Source organism: Gambusia affinis, linkage group LG05 (genome assembly GCF_019740435.1).
Source record: "Gambusia affinis linkage group LG05, SWU_Gaff_1.0, whole genome shotgun sequence".
Lineage (NCBI taxonomy): Eukaryota > Metazoa > Chordata > Actinopteri > Cyprinodontiformes > Poeciliidae > Gambusia > Gambusia affinis.
This window is the reverse complement of record NC_057872.1, coordinates 27,700,695-27,718,246: the sequence shown is the minus strand read 5'-3', so window position 1 is coordinate 27,718,246 and position 17,552 is coordinate 27,700,695. Positions and strand designations below refer to the sequence as shown.

At 39.0% G+C, this 17,552-nt stretch overlaps 2 protein-coding genes across 14 annotated transcripts in view; both read left to right on the top strand.

Annotated features, from left to right (window-relative positions):
- Positions 1–3,551, top strand: part of erfl1 (Ets2 repressor factor like 1) — a 50,352-nt gene extending 46,801 nt beyond the window's left edge. For both annotated transcript variants that reach the window (XM_044116412.1, XM_044116411.1), the window contains exons 6-7: positions 475–604; positions 2,004–3,551. In XM_044116412.1, the coding sequence (XP_043972347.1) occupies positions 475–604; positions 2,004–2,815 (942 nt within the window). In that variant the 3' untranslated portion in view covers positions 2,816–3,551. The remainder of the gene's footprint in view (positions 1–474; positions 605–2,003) is intronic.
- Positions 3,552–7,184: 3,633 nt separating this feature from the next.
- The window catches only part of arhgef1b (Rho guanine nucleotide exchange factor (GEF) 1b), a 46,413-nt gene continuing 36,045 nt past the window's right edge, over positions 7,185–17,552 (top strand). For 5 of the 12 annotated variants that reach the window (XR_006370584.1, XM_044116369.1, XM_044116365.1 and 2 more), the window contains exon 1: positions 7,185–7,451. The gene's annotated coding sequence lies outside the window, so the exon portion shown is untranslated. The remainder of the gene's footprint in view (positions 7,452–17,552) is intronic. The other 7 variants (XM_044116371.1, XM_044116374.1, XM_044116372.1 and 4 more) reach the window with 2 other exon arrangements.

The following is a 17,552-nucleotide window of genomic DNA, read 5'->3' as shown; positions in this document are numbered from 1 at the left end:
GTGTTTCATTTTCAAGAGACACCATTAACAAAATGCCATCACTTTTTGATCTTAAGCTCAAAAACACAGGGAAAAACACACAAATTTTGCTGCAGGACAATGAGCCAATGTTCTCCAGTAAGTCCACCTTTGAATGGCACAGAGAAAACAAAATAGAAAGCAAAAACAAGAAATCTGTAAAAGGACAAACAATTTTCAACAGTGTTGTAATGGGCACAAAGTATATACAAAGCTGGTAGAGCTGGTCAAATGTTTTAAAACGATGTCAAATTTCCTTTCAGTTTTACAACTATTCACTAAAGTTTGGCTTTAATTAAATAAATTGAGGTTTGTGGTTGTAACATTACAAAATGTAAACCAAATCTTAGAAATAGTTTTAAGGATATTAAAATATATTAACATTGTTAAATCAAATTTTATATTTGTGGATCAAAACTATTTCTAAACATTTTCTTCTCCCTTCCTGTTTCTTAGGCCATACAGTCCCTGTTTCCTCGTTTGCCAGATAGTGGCAGAGGAACGTCCCTGTTTGATCGGGGCTCCGCACCGCCGGGACCTGAAGGAGACAAACTGAGACTGGACACATTCCCTTTCCTTGGTTCAGGTGAGTTGAAGAAGATATTTCTAACACGAAATTGTAGCAATTCCAGAAACAGTTGAATTTATACTTTTAGAAGAGATAAGACCATAAACAAAAGGTAGGAGGTACAGGGAGAGAAAGGAGGAAAGCAGAGTCAAGATAGAGGATATGGAGAGGCATGAACATTTATTGTTAAAGGAAATAAGAGTGATAGTGGTCCCACAGCAGCCTGTAGTGAGGCTGTGCTGCAGGTGAGAGAGACCTGGTTAACTTGTGAATTATGCAGGCGAGCAGAGGTAAGAGACAAGACCAGGGTTGAAGAAATCATCTTCTTGTTTTGAGTCGTAACTTTGCATACTCATCTTTCTTCTTCTATGCAAACGAGTGTCAACAAACATGCGGATTTGCGTCTTATGCATCTTATGAATCTGATTTTGCTTGTATCTCTTTTCTACACAAGCTTGAGAAGGTAGCATGTAAACAGACACACTCAGATACACACACACTCACACACACACGCCAACCTGCACCTCTCCTCCCTCCTCTGTTTGTCCTCAGGTCCTATCCCCCCTTCTTCCCTTCACACCCTCCTCTCTCCTCCCATGTGTCCCTGCTGTCCTAATCCCTTCCCAGGCAGGAAGGCCCTAATTGAGGGTGCAGGCTTCAGTTTGTGGCCTGTGGGCGCCCATTACTGTGTTTTCATAAGCAAGTGAGGCCTGCCTGACTGATTCAATATTCATGTGTCTGCCAGCTACTCCAGGCCCAGCACGCACAGACTTCAGCGCTGTCAAATTAGCCCTGCATAGTAAATAACAGAGTGGTAGGGAGAGAAAGAGTGAGACTTGGAGAGAGGTGGAGGGTGTAGCAGAGACAGAATCTCTGAGTTGGTTGTCATTTGGTAGGAAGTCGGGTTGGTTGAGAGGCAATGTATTTGTTTGTTCATTAAAATTTAATTGCAGCTTCACCTCAGATTTACCTCCTATTTGGGTTATGAACTGATGCTTACATGGACTTGAATTAAAATGCTGTGCAACAATGAAGCACATTTGTCTGATCTAATATCATCTAGTAACGTATTTGATATTTTTTAAATCTGTTTTAATATTTGCTCTCAGAACCATGTATAATAATAATCAGTTGTAAGATCTGAGCTGTGTTTAATCACTTTTTACTGCAGTGCAGACTCTTTGTGCTCACATCTGTTCTGCAGCAGTGTGAAGTGGGTGTATAACACAGTACTGGCATGCATAAATGAACCATCAGGTTTTTGAAAGCAACTGTGCCAGAATTAGCCCCCATGGCTGCTGATTTGAATTGCAAATCCTAGTTATAATTAGTGAACATTCTTGGATCTTGTAAGTCAGGAAACCTTTGCCCCCTTCCAAGAGTTAACCTCTGTTTTCCTGGGTCTCTTCTTTCCTAGGTGCCCCATGCTACTCCAAACCCCCTTCCCTGCTGGGCCCGTACCCCCGCAATCCGCCCTTTGACTACCCCTGGAGTTTCAACCCATACCTCCCAGGGGCCTTCTCTCTCAATAACTGCCCCAAACTGCCCCCTGGCTCCCTCTACCCCTCCCAGTTTTACCCCAACCCTCTGCAGAGCAGCCTTTCCCAGCTGCCTCACCCCTTTTCCTCATTGCTTCCCCCAGGGGAGGCTGCCGGAGGTGAAAGGGGAGCACCGGGGCAGACCGGCGGGACAAACGGCACAGCGGGTGGTCAGCCGGCTCGGCTCTGCCTGCCACCCTACCCAGGCGGCCTGCCGATGGGTCGGACTGACATCGGCAATGGGGCGACACTCGGGGAGAGGGAGAGGGTGGAGGCAAATCCTCCCAGCACAGGCCTCGGTCTGGGTTTGGGAGCCGTCAGCCTCGGAGCCGGGACGGGCCAGCCGAGCCCCACCGAGAGGAGGGGTGGCGTGAAGCAGGACCCCGAATCAGACTCAGACCTGGAGATAACAGATCTGAGCGACTGCAGCTCGGACAACGAGAACGAGCATGACTTTGGCATCGGGAAAGAGTCGAACCTGGTGAGCCGGTCGCCACTTGTGTTGGATGGAAAGAAAGGGAGCCTGCTTCCTCCTATCACCTCACTCCCCCCACCGGTGTCTCCTCATCCATTGAAGAGCCTGATGCCCCTTACTCCTCCACCTCCTTCCCTGCCTCCATCACTCTCTCCTTCCATGGCTCTGCATGACAGACACAGGGAGGCAGAGACTCTGAAAATGATCCATAGCTAAGACATTATCTGATCATACTGGCCGGTCTACGCTCTGATAACTCTCTTCTTTTTTCCTGTTGCAATCAGTCAAATCTTTGTTCACTTCTGATTATTATTTTTCCAGGTGAAGCACTTCAGTCCAACACTTCTGAAACTGCTGTTTCCCTGTTTGCTGTGTAAGTGTTTTAATTTATCACCCTGCTGTCTCCTCCAGATTAGAATACAATATTTTTAGCTGTTAAGGTGTCAGTTTTTTCATTTTGCCTTTTCTGTTTTGATTTTTCACACTGAGTGAGTGCAAGAACTCTTCAATTTGCTGTCTGTAGAGAACTTTGACAAGAGGACAAGGTGGTAAATTGCCGATCAGTTCTGGCTGTAAAAATATGAGCATACACCAATAAATAGGAAAATTCAAAACAAATTTCAAATTTAACAAATATGCATTTAATTTCTTGGGACTTAATATATATTCATATTTAAGTACGTTTAAAATATAATTTATTAAGACATAGTCAAATGTTGCCATCTAGTGGTTGTCTTAGGCAATACTTTTCACAGGCTTTAACTTAATGCAGTCCCTTTTGAAAATTATTCACACGACTTGAACTTTTTCACATTTTGTTCCACTACAAGCACAGACTTTAGTATGTTATTGTATTAATTCTTGATTTTAAAAAATGCAAGTTTCAAATGCTTCTACAACTAAAAATCCAAAAAGTGTGGTGTGAATGTGCAATTAGCAGCCCTAAATTTAACATTTTAAAACCACCATTCAGCTGGTCTTTTGGAAAATGTTTCAACCACTTTGCTCATCTGGAGTATTTTTTTTTTTTTTTTTTGTCTCTCGTCTTTACAACATATTTCCAGCTCGGTCAGACTAAACGGAGTGCATTCATTAAACTATCAACATAGATACAGGTTTAAACATTTCATCCATGCAAATCTGAATCATTGTATTGTACCTCTGGTTGTGTGGCTAAGGTTGCTGTGCTGTTAAAAGTTGAAACTTTGCTCCAGTTTTAAGTCTTTTGCAGCTTTTAGCAAGTTTTCTCAGAGGATTGAACGTAGTTTAACTTCCCCGTCCCTGCTGAAGTGAACGCTGCAACATCATGTTGCTGCTCCCATCCTGTGTAGTAGGCATGATGCGTTCAGGATCTTAGTTTTCTGCTACACATAGCACTTTGCATCTAGGTAAAACACACACACACATATATATATTGGTGTCATTTGAAAATATCACACTCCACATATTTTGAAGGTGATTTGGCATTAATGGCTTTCTTGCCATGTTTCCATAAAGACCAGATTTGTGGAGTGGACTACCGATAGTTGTTTAGCCAACAGATCCTCTTATCTGAGCTGTGGATCTCTGCAGCTCTTCCAGAGTTATCATGGGTCTTCTAAATGCACACCACACTTTTTGAAAACCATGGTTTTTTCTTACCTCTTCATTACCTTGTGTTTAATCAAAAACATTTTAATAGAACATCTGGAATTTTGTAATTGCGATGGGACTAAATGTAAGAAAAGGTGAAAGGAGTTTTAATATGTTTTCAACATACTGTATTCTGTATAAACTAATCCTCCAAAAAAAATATAAGTATATATATTTTTTTGTTTGTAAGCGCAGTTTTAAGTGTTTTTATTCAAATACAAAAAGTTACATTATTTATTCAGTTTCCACTGTATCACTCTGAATATTTATTTGTTGCTGCACTTTTTACCAACAGGAATGAAAAAGACAGATGAGTAAGCTGCATCAGTTTAAAATTTGTATGAATATTTCTGTGTATATATTTTAATATGGTGTACATGACATTTAATTATCATTCGTCTATGATAAGATTTACCTGTATTGTTGTGATTTACTTCAGTATTTAAACATGTTGGAAAATTATAAGCGTCGGTGTGTCAAGGTTTAAACTATTAATGGAAGAAGATCTGCCATCTGAAAGTGAAGAAAGAGCTCTAGCTTATGCTTTTTGATTTCTGATTTCCGTTGACCCAAATTCCAGTAATTGTCCACTTTCATCATTTTTACGACTTGCCCGGTGGGGAAAAAACCTCTGGATTTTAAAAAAGCATACTGGAAAACGTATTTTTCTAGTTAGCATTAAGCCAGTGTGAAGCTATTGTAATTAGTCAAATATTACTGTTATTGGTCTTTGCATCTTTTTAAATGATCCTCAAAACTCTGCTTTGGTTATTTTTAAGTCGGTGTTACTTTTTTCATCTCTGCAGAAACAGACCATTTCAAAACATTGCAAAAAAAATATTTATTTCTCTGACTCTGTTGTACAGTTCCTTCATTATAGCTGCTTTTGGTTTGCCAGACAGTGTCACTTTCAAGGATCCGTTGTAAAAGCTCTATTGTAAACTTACTGTAAAGCTTTATGTTTTGTTGAGTTGTTCCGGGAAAGGTCACAAGTCACCTTTGTGTGAAATTCCAAGCTGTAAATACTGTTTCCTTCCTGTGTGTATGTGTGTGTACACATCACAAAATGAAAATGCAGTGAGTCTACTGATCATCTTTGTTTATTTTACTGTAAAGGGGGAAAAAAGGAATTTGCAAAAAGAAGAAGAAAAAGATGAATATCTTCAAAAGCAATAAATATTATTCTGGATACCAGGCTACTGGTGAGTTTATGGAATGAATGAATGGACTGATGTGAAAGCAATTAGGATGACAAAATGGGAAGAGGTTCTTAAAGTGAAAGGAGTGTGTAAATACACAGACAGAAGTGCATTAGGTTTTGGATTCATGCCTAGATCATGAATCCAGAACTAACTGACCAAATGTGTGCTTGACTTTTGTCTAGTAGCCCTTTGTTATCAATGCACATTTTATCCTGAATATCAAAAAGGCCTCTGGAAGCTGAACATTTAACTTTGAGCAATTTGTTCTTCATAATTTGTTTTTAAATTATGTTCTATTTCTGCTTCTCCACATTTTAAATGTATAGCTATTTCCTCCTACCTAATATACTTTGTTTTACAAATCGGAATTTGGGTGCAGAAAATACACATGCAGAAAAAGGATATTAATTTCAAGTATTTGGGAGTTTCTACAAATACATCCAAAATATTTGATTCAGTTAACAAAAAATATCCATCAACTTTAAACATATTCAAAAACACTGAGCATTTGTCTGACATTTTTTTCCTCATTTTTCTCTGATTCATTTTTTTTTCTAAATTACAAAACAAATAATCTGTTTGTTAGGTAATAGCAATAAACAGGTCCATTCATAAATTAAATCATCATTAATTGCTGTAGGATATAAAACAGTTTTTAATACAAGTCAGTTAAAACAATTACCTCAATAAGTTAACAAGGTAGCTCTGTAATAAAATACAGGTACTATAATAATAATAATAATAATAATAATAATAATAATAATAATAATAATAATAATAATAATAATAATAATAATAATAATAATAATAATAATAATAACAGTAGTATATATTATAATTATTCCCAAATATTTTTATTTTCTATTTATAGCTGAAACAAGGCTTTTAGGAAATATGAAGACCAACTGCTCCCAATGCTTGTAGCCTTACAGTTTACAGATCATTGAAATTATTCTTTTTTTATTCTACAAGGATGCAAATCATTACATACAGAAAAAATAGATTTACCTTATGCAGTTATTCCCTTCTTAGCAGATCCTTCTAGGTATTTTTTATTTATTTACTTGCAGTAGAGGCATCTTTAAATTCATCCATGAGTTGTGTTTATTGATAACATGTACCTGACTCCATTTATGTATTTGTTTAATTTAGTTCAGAGCTCAAGTCAGCTGTTTCATCAGCACTGTAAGTAAAACCCTGGTTGAGTAGGAGCAATGATTTTCCACAGTGTGGCGCTAAGGGAATGCAATAAACAGGATTAATCAAGAAGATATGTTTACTTTGGACACTAAGCCCGGCCAACACAATCACAAGCTCATCAAACAGCCACATACAGCAAAAGAATGTCATTCATAGAAAGGAAAAAACAGTATAACTTATCAAATTAATTAAAGAAGAGTTAGCATGAAATAACACTCTTTCGGCATAAACAATATTTTATGTATATCTTAACAAAATAAACACATGTAAACTATATTAATAACTAAAAAATCGCTGGCAAAATTATATTCTTTATTTAATATTCCAGCTTTCCCTAAGAATCTAACAAATTCACTTTTCCATGGGAAAATGCGCATTTATTGACGTGAGCTTGGTTATATTGTATTTTGGCCAAAATAATGTTATCATGTACACAAATTTGGACATGGTAAACCTAGATGTGGTTCAGGTTGGCAGAAAGGGATAGGTGGGGACTATTTACTGTGTAACACAGTGCGGAAACAAGTCGTTCACATTTTCATATCACGGGCAAACTAGGAATACGTACACACAGAAACATAAAAGAAACAGTAGTATCGTTTCATAATAGTATAAAATAAAATGTAACTATTTGCTTAATTTTAAACTCTACTTTGTTACTTTTACAGTTTGTTACAGTGAGCCCCTTTTTTCTTTGCTTTTTCCTTTTTTTGATGTGTACTTCCGCGTAGTGTGTTTTTTCCCCCACTGACACTCGGCAAGTTTCGAACAGGAAACCCATTAGAGCGCTACAGCCGTCGTTTTCTCTTTATTAGTCGGTGAGTAAATAATTTTAATCAATTTCCAGTCAACATAATAATCTATTGGAGCTTTTTCGCCTCTACTTGGTGAGTTTAAAGTCGCCATTGGAAGAGATATTTGTTTCTCGGAGAGTAATGGCTTTGCTCCCCCTTACCACTCACTCAGCCCGAGCGGCAGACGGTAGCGTTCACATACCGGAATCCTGTGCTCGGATGGCTGACTGCGCTGCAGCTAAATGCATCCTCGTTAATAACTGCTTTATTTTAACATTTCAGACAGTTCACATGCCACACGGACAGTTTCTGCTTCTGCTTAAGCACTGGACTCACTGTCAGGAGCTTTGTGTTTGCAGACAGTTGGAGAAAACTTCTTCAGGTAGCAGCAGCGGAGTTATGTTGTGTATTTTCTGGATTTATTCGAGTCGGTTTCGGTTTTATCCTAATACCACAAATCATTTTAATATTCTCAAAGGGAGGCATGTTGTGTAATGGGTTGTCAGTGGGAGGTTTATTGCAGGTGACCTTGTGAAATCTATGTTTTTATCTCCCTCAAATAGTGTCCCCCGCTCGCCCCTCCTTTCTTTGTAATTTATCAAGTCAAAGTAGCCCAGTGGAAACAGGCCGACCAAGGCTAAAGGTTGGCAAAAATGAGAGCTGCTTTCTCCAGCACTGCTCTGAGAACAGTTACCAGATGCAGCTACATTTCAAGGGTCTGGGTTTGAGAAAACTTTGGAAGGGAATTGGAAAAACTACCAACGTTGGTACAAACTGCAGTGCCTATCTTCATTTATCCTGATGCACCTAAATAAAATGTATTGCAAACAATTGTCTGTGTAAGGTTTACCTGTGTGGAAGCTAAAATCAGTGAACTCAGCTGCTGGTAAGGCATTAAATGTTTGAGAACAGTTGTGAACAAACGACATTTCGAGAGCCCCTAGCTGAAACATGATAGTGGCAGCATCATGTTGTGGAATGCCTTTTCTCAGCAGAGACAGAAGTTGATCATATTCAACCCTGCTAAGTCAGTACGTTATGAAACCATTTACAACCGTATGCTGTGGAAGATAAATGTCCACCAGCTTTGCACTATAGGAACCAACAATTTTGGACATTTTTATTTGCAAAATAGTTTAAGATGTAAACCTTAAAGGTTCACATAAATTTGCTTATACCTTTCCATTGTAGCTCTGGCTGTATGTTTAGGGTCAGTGTACTCCTGTTTAGTCTTTGAACATAGCATTTTTTTCCAGAATTGCTCCATATTTAGCCATGCTCATTTACCATTAAAAGCTGACCATATTTTTTGTAGTTTTTGGAAAAAGCACACCCACAGCCTGATGTTACAACCATGTTTCACAGTGGGGTTGGTGTTTTTGCTAAAAATGTCAGTTTTTTTTCTCATCTGTCACAACAGACTACTGCTTGTGGTAAACTCTTAACACACTTCTTATGTCTTTTTTCATCACAGTCCTCCATAAAGGCCACTTCAGTGAAGTGGCCAACTACTAGCTAAATTACATTCATGTTTGCACTTGCAGCATGACAAAGGTAAAATATTCAGAGGTATGAATACTTTAGTAGGACACTATAGATATAGAGATACAAATTTAGGTCAGAAACAAAGACGATGGCTTGTGATCTTCGTCCTGTTGTGAGACCTCTCCTTCTGTGCATGGGATGAATTATTTCCTCGACCCTGCCAGGTTTTGTTCACTCAGGAACCAGGCCGTGGATGTTCTTCTGCAGAGAAGTGTAGTCATTGTACTGTATTGCCATTGCTGAATAACATTTTGATGCCATATCTATAATTTTAAAACAAGCATTCAGTCACAGTCTCTGGAACAACAAATACCAGATCTAATCAGCTGTTTTTCCCTCAATGCTGTTTTTGCTCAACATGAGAAATTGTGGATTCCTGCTGCCTTTCTGTACCACTCATCATCAGATCAGACAGTATAGACTGGGTGCCTCAGTGCAGACAGAGGTCAATAATCTGTCTATACATAATTGATTGTCAGTGATGATTTTTGCCTTGCAAAACCTAAAGGACGTCGGGTTTTATTTGCGCTGCAGAGGGATTCCTGCCTTCACAGGAAGCTCTAAGTACTGTACGTATAGCAGAGCAGTTTCATTATCTGATTGCAGTCATCGACTGAAGATTCAGTTGGTGAAACGCGGTGGGTTAAGATTTTATTAATCATACGTTCCAAAGAAAAGGACGTGGAGCCAGTTTGCCAACCTTTGAGTATTTCTCCTGAACTTCTGTCGGGGAAAACTCTTAATTTTTTTCCTCTGGATGTTTAGAACGATTGGGTCTGCTCGTTATTAGACGCTGTTTGGGAAGGGTGTTGGTTGGCGCTGGTGGTTTCAGAGACTGTGACGTGTTCCCAGCTAGGCGCTGCACTCGAGAAGCCCTATGTGAAACAGGCCTTGCCACTTCCTGTTGCTCTCTGTCAGACTGGAAGGAGCGCTGCACTTGTCATTTACCCATGCTTTGCAAGTTAAGGCTTGTCTGGAACCCAAAGGCTACCTTTGCTTCCTTTTAAAGGAATGTTGGCTATTTAATTTGAACTGCAGTGCTGCTCTTCCCCTTACCTCTCCCCCCAACCTCCCTGTCTCTTGCTCTACCCATTGTTATAGACCTGCATAAACTCGCCCACATCAACTGCCTCTCAGAAAGTAGAATGATGAACCTGCGTAGTACCACTGCGAGGTGTAACAGTTGTTGTCAGCCTCAATGAGAGATGCCCAACAGCTGGAATGACAGGTAAGGGCACCCACAGTTGAACCGCCTGGGGGTGTCTTGAGGGCCTGGAGCTGTGCTGCAGGAGAGCTAATAATTTACTATAGTCAGGCACGGACTTCAAAGTGAACGCAGGTATTCTTCTCTGGCTGCAGTTAGTTTGACGAACAGGCAGCAGATAATGAGAGACAGAATGGACTGGGCTGCTCCTCTCGTCTCCGCGGGTCAGCACCGAAATCCACTGATTCCTCCTGAATGAACTCAGTGTTCGGAGTGGGGGTAAAGGCACACATAATCATGCAGTGGAGTTGACGGGAAGGTGGTTTTGCCATGCTGCACCTACAACAAAAGTTAAAACCGATCTAAAAACCGCAGCTGTTCCCGGTGCTGTTGTGAGGCAGCAAGCTGCAACGTGCCACAGTGTGTTTCTGCAGTTGTTTGCACAGATCGCTCATGGATTTAAATGTACAAAAGAAGATTAGTGAGCTGTTAGTTAAGTTGTTAAAGTACATCATTTTGATTTGAACAGTCTTTGTATTGGTATTAGAGTACAGAAAGTATTCCATCACAGTTTGTTTTATTATTTTATGATTGACCAACACAAAGAAATATTTTTTTGTAGAATGGAAGGAGAAAAATACTTTCACTTTCCTTAAATTAGCATAAAAAAATGTTTGTCTTATACTTGGATTCAGCCCCTTTTTTTTACACCTAAATAAGATCCACTGCAACCTGCTGCAGTTTAGAAATCAGCAAATTTATACATTTATCTTGTTGGCCTTGAAGGCTGACACTGCTCTTTACCCTGAACCAGGGTTCCCCTGTTGAGATATGGGAATGACAGCGTCATGCTTTGGGGAAGCTTTTCTTTGACTGCAATCATTGAAGAAAACCTGTGAGAAACCAATAACCATTTGAGAATGGGGACAAGGTTCACCTTCTCACAGGACAGTAATCCTAAACATGTGATCAGAAAAGCTGCAGAGTGTTTTCTGTTGGAGCATATTATTGTGTTAGAATGTCCTAGTCAAAGTTCAGATGTCAATTAAATAGAGAATCGCTGGCAAAACCTAAAAAAAGGCATTTTATAAATGTTGTCCATCCAATTTGACAAGAAGCTTCTTGTTAAAAGAACAGGCAGAAAAGTTCAGTTGTTTAGAGGAGAAAAGGTGACTGAGAGCTAGCTTAAAAGACAAAAAAACAATAATTATTTATGATTTTAAATAATGTTGACTCAAGCATTGAATACAAATGTGCATCAAATGTTTTAAATTTTTACTTGTAAAAAAGTTATGCACTATTTAATGTTGATTTTTCACATAGGATCTCAGTAAAATGCACGGTCAGTGGTTGTAGTGTGCCAGAACATGGAAAACCTCCAGGGCTTGGTGAAGCATTGTTTCATCTATACCTCAGTAACTGCAGATACTGAGGTATAGATCTATTTATAGGTATCTATGCATCACATGTTTGTGCTTGTTGGTTGAGTTGAACTTTGAAAAATATTGTCAGACATTTTATAGGAGGAAGTCATATTGAGGTCAACTGCCTCTTTTGTCCTTTAGAGCAACAGAAGTAGACAAAACAATGCAAATAATGTCAACCCAGAAAGAGGAGACATGCCGCCACAGGTGAATGTAATAAATTTAACAATGACTGAATTCCTTTTAAGCTGCTTCATTTTTAGGATCCTGTTGTTTTTTAATTTAAATGGCCCTCTGCAGATGCTTTGAGGATGTGATGAGGTTATTTAAACAGCTTTTAAAGGGTACTCCAGATGAAACTCTGACATTAACTTCTGACATTGATAGACTACTTGGAATAATTTGAGCTGACTTTGTTTTTTGTTTTTTTATTAACTTTGGATACCTTCCCATTACCCAAATAAAAAACAGGCAAGTCTTGTTTGTGTGACTTTGTTTTCCTCTATCTGTGCTTCCCTCGTCTTCTACATAGGCTAGGCTGTTACTCTGTGGATATGATTTCGATCATTGATGCTACAGGAGCAGATTTATTATGTAAGGTTTAACCATCATTTTGCTGTTGTCACATTCTGACTTCAGGCAACAAGAAGATAAATGCATCAGTTTATTTACTTTGATTCATTCACCAATTTCTTTGAGTATTTGTTTTCCTTTCACCAAGATTAAAACTATAATTAGAGAACAAAAGGGACATGGCAGCCTATGTAGTTTATAGGTAGGGATTCTGTATAAATCTTGCATAGACCTGACTCAGATTTTTGGATATGGCTTTACAGCTGAATGTCCATCTCCACCTGCTTTACACATTTCATTGGGGCTTGATAAAGGCTGAATCAAACTCTTAGCTTCCATGCATTGCTTTTGCAAAAGTGCTGTCTTGTACCTGTTCCAAGGGTGGGCACTCCTGGTCCTCGAGGGCCGGTCTCCTGCAACTTTTAGATGTATCTCTACTTCAGCACACCTGAGTCAAATAATGAGGTCATTAGCAGGACTCTGGAGAACCTGACTACACTGAGGAGGTGATTCAGCTATTGGATTCAGGTGCGTTGGACCAGGGAGACATCTAAGAGTTGCAGGACACCGACCCTCGAGGACCAGGATTGCCCACCCCTGTAAAACTGTGTTGTGTCCTTTTGATGAAGATGCAGAAACAATATATATTCATATAGTTTATCTTTTAAGTGCTTAAAACTGATATTTAGAAAAGACAACAGGTGCACAGCTTGAATTAGACACCTTTTTTTGTTTTTGATTAATATATTTGTGACAAACATTCTCTAAAAGAAGTCTGACACTAACTAGAAAAAGTTACAAAATGCAAAGACAAATGTTTAAAGAATTTCTGATAGTTTTATTCTTTTTTCAAGAGCAAATAAAAGAAAACTAAACGATCAATCACCTTGGCAGCAAAGTAAAGTTGAAGAGAAAACTGTGATAAAATCAGAATGTATCATTGATGTAGATTTGAGGAATCACAGTTTTGTTGTGGACTTTATGATTCATCTTCCTCTTTAAGAGATGGAAGATGGAGACTTGTACAAAATGTTTCTAAATTCTAGTTTGTTTTGGTTTTCTTGGATTTTCATATATTATGCTGAATTTAATAAGCTGCAAAGAGATTTCAAGACATGTCTTTGTCTTTGTGTATTGGTCATCCTCCATTTCCCCTGCAGAAACAAATGGTCAGTAATCGAACAGGATCCTTATCAGATTTGTTGCAGTCAATCTTATTTGCTGAAACTAGAATTGGCACTCAATTTAAAACAAATCTACAAATTTGGTCTTAGTCAACTCTGTTTAGATTAATCTTCTTTTCTTTTTTTCTTTGAAGAATAAAAACTGTTGAGTTAAAAGATGTTTTCACACCTCCTTGTCCAGTAGACTCTGTTTTATTGGGGACCAAAATTACTTTTGTTACATTTCCAGACCCTGTTAGCTTTCACACTGCACTGCCGAATGATCCAAACTAAATGAAAACCTATTCACCCCCTCACCTGTGGTGGAGCTGAACCAAGAACCACCAAAGAAAATAACATGAAAACCTCTGAAGAAGAGGTGTAAACTAAAAGATGGAGTAGTCATAGGTATTCTCTCTCTCTCATTGCTAAAAGATAACAAGCTTCTGCTAGCGCTATACTCAAGTTTGTTTTATTAATATTTAAACAGAATTCCCTGGGTTATAGTATTCTTCCTGCTTTTGGAGCAATCTGGTGTGAATGCAAATATGCATTCAAACCACACCAGAGTTTACTTAAGCTCAACAGAGACTGAGGTTTTTAGGTGGACCAGATTTTTGCTGTTTTGTCCACATCAGAGTTTAATTGAACTTTTATACTTCCCCAAATGAACTGGACGTTCTGGCCAAACGGGCTGGTGGGAATGGACCTTAGTAAGCCTTTTAAAGCTTTTACTCACATGCACTGCCTGGTTGGCAACATTTGATCCTCTTTCAAATTATTATAAAATCCCCTCCTTCTCACCTGTTCTCAGAGCCGTTACTAACCTTGATCTGTTTCTCTTGCTTGTCATAAATTATAACCCACAAGCTCTGCATCATATGGGTAATATTTGCCAATAATAATCAATGAAAGCATGCTCATCATCTATTATGATGATTTCCTTTCTGATACCTTCATGAGGCAGGAATCTGCTCACACAAGCCCCTCAGTGTATTCACCTGCCAGTCTCTGCTGTGGAGTCAGATAAGGAGGCCCGTTCACCTCACAGCATGTGTGGTCGAAGTATTTGCAGGGGTGACGTTAACCTACCCACCCTCCCATATGTAAGCAAATGACTGGCTCAGACCCCACAGATGCTGAAGTCTAGTTTAAATGTCCCATTGAAGATTAGAGGTTTTAATCTGTGGAAGTTTAACCTGAAGCTGCAGTGGTTTGTTTCTTTGCACACTGTGGGAGGGGGGGAAAGTGCCAAGTGGAAAGGGTTACATCAATCTGGTTAAGTGTGAGTCAGGCGGACGGCTGGTGAACTGATGGGATAGAGTGTGTGTGAGTGAGAGGAAACAGAGAATGAGCTCTTTCATTTGATGGTCTGAGTGGAAAAAGCGAGACTGGACTCTGCAGACGATGTTTACTTTTGAGGAGCGTGGGGGTTGAAAGGTCCTTCAGTGAAGTGAATGTGTGAGGACAGTGTGTTAGACTGTGTGTTGAACTGTAGCATTCCCAAACAATGGGTCCTGTATTAGTCGTAATGTAATAAATGTCTGTTTTTCACACATGGGCTACAACTCTGTAAGTAAACATTTCCACTCTGTTATTAGGCACAAAGATTTATCATTTTATATGGCCTAGACATAACCCCATCCTATCATTAAAGCTTGCAGTTTGTGTTTTTTGGTGCTTTAATCCAACATGACATGTATGAGAGTTTTGCATGCTGAAATCATACACATACAAATAAATTAGTGGAGAGGAAAGCCACAAAAATAAAGCAGGAAATCATTGCCAGCTTAAAATAATCTGTATATCATTTCTTAAAACCTTTCTTGAGGAGTGCTTTGGCATTGTAACATACCAAAAATAATTTGGATGCCATTGTTATTAGATGGAGACTATTTATATTGCATCATCCATTAGGAGGCCAGAGGATAAAAACAGCCTTCTCTCTCTATAGTTGGACTTCTTGAAATATTGTTTTCCTTGCCACTTTATCTGATACCTATATTACATTTTGCCATCTTCATATGAGATGGTGATCATTCTTTTGCATTTCTCTTAGTTTATTCAGATGAATTATTAAAAGGCCTCCATGGACCGTAGTAAGTAAAGGTTAAACAGTCGGGCTGCTTCTGGCTGATCCTAATGTTTCATTTTCTATGGAGTCCGAGCTCCGGATTACAATTTAGATTGATTTCGTTATTGTATGGAGTGTGTGTTTATGCATATTATATAACACATGCAAAGTAAAAGAATAAAAAAACATCCATGCTTTTAGTTTATGCATCTACAACCTGGACATTGTTGGAGTTCTTTGTTTTGATGCAAAAAAATGTGATTATTCAGTAACTGACAAGCTGATCACCAGTCAGTTGATCAAGTGACAATCTAATTGGTTCAGCTCTCTGACTGATTAACTGCCTCATCTGTACTGTTAGGTTTGCTATTGTAAAGAAAGCAAGTCAATATTCATGATTCTAATCAGCTTCTAGTGTTTTTTTCATTCTCTCTTTCTGGCTTGGTGTGAGAAACAGCATCTACATTGATGCTTTGTGGCTAATCTGGATGCTTTTTAAAAGCTATTGAAACATGACGCTAAATGAGAAGAGAGCTATTTTCACTTGAGTTTTTTTACTGAATGATAAATATCAGCATTAGTCAGGGCCAAGTTATTATTTCTCCTTAGATATAAATGCACTTCTAAAACGTAGCGTTCGATATAATTATTCATAGACTGCATAAGGAGTGGGTGGAGTCATTTATTGCCTTTTTGTTATGCATGGGTCTAAGATTTTCAGCATTGTGAGCCAAGGTGCACATTTGTGTGAGTGCAGAGGCACTTTTGGTTTACAGGCTTGGATCCTGGATAGCCTGACATTCCTTCCAGGAATATTTGACACAAACCCTGATATTCCAGCTTTGTTTGGTGCCTTTTTTAAATCAGCAGAAGCTCAGATGAACCTGTTGCACACACTAATCCACATAATTGAAAGACTGAATGAGTCAGGGTTAGGTTCTTTTTTTCTTCTTTTGCCGAAAAAGGCTAATCAGTGATTTCTTTGTTTAATCTTGGCAATTACAACTGCACACATACCCAAACTTTCCCTCATACACATGGAAGCAGTTAGGCCAAGCTGGAGGTTCACTCTGAACTGCCAATCCATGCCAGTCGATTTCCCCCGGCCTATCAACTGTTTCCATGAGGCCATTGACCTCTTTATGGGGGTGAGGAGGCGAGAGCGGGTGGGGGTGGCAGCTAGTTGGAGTAGGAGACTGGAGTTAGCTTTAGCTGAAAGGAAACAAGCAAATAAGCCAAAAGCCTATTAAGCTTTGCTGAATGTGTGTGCAGGGATGTGGGAGAAATTCGCAGCTTGTTATTTGGGGTACCTCGTTTATCATCTTTACAATGTAAACAGACTCTGGAAAGCCTTGCACAGACATTTAGGGGGCTGTGGCTGTTCAATATCATTAAAAATGTCTGAATAGAAGGTCATCGACTCCCTGCAGCAGCCGAGTCCAAGGAAAACCACGATAAGCTTATTGCACTAAAACAATGTTACAGGAGTATGTTTCCTTTTTGCAGCAAAAACAAAGAACAGCGTGTAAGGTATGTTGTGTGAAGCAATGAACAAAACAAAAAAAAAAGAACCCTGCTTGCGTTTTTTCTTTAGCTATTGGCCATAATTGTATTTTAGCAGCTATGTAATGCTTGTTAAATTATATAATTGACTCTTGTTGACTTGTTATGAATGCACTGGCTGTCTTAGAGTGAAAATAGAAGGAGGTGCTTTAGTTAGGCAGGACAAACAGGAGAAGAAAGTTAGAAGAGAAGAAAAAGGGACAACTTTAGGGGCATATAAATGAATGGCAGGGATATAGTTCATTTGCTCAGAGAAATAGGCCTGACTAGGCATATTGTCATGTTCTTAACACCCTTGCTAAAGAGGAGCCACTCCCTTTCTCACTAACTCATGATCTGACTTCCTCGTACATGCAGTCAGCTGTGCAACAGTATCTCCAGTATCTTGCCCTGTACGCGCTGCTGGTGTGCCGACTGTCAGGGCAGCGACAAGATCTCCGGGATAACTTGGCTCCCTGTAAAAAGCTGTGGCTGCTGTTCTTTTACCCTTTCTATGACACTGACATAACAGACAGACTTTATCTTGAAATTTCTTATCTGTGAAAAAATTAAGGCTTATCTTTAACAGTTTAAATTAGG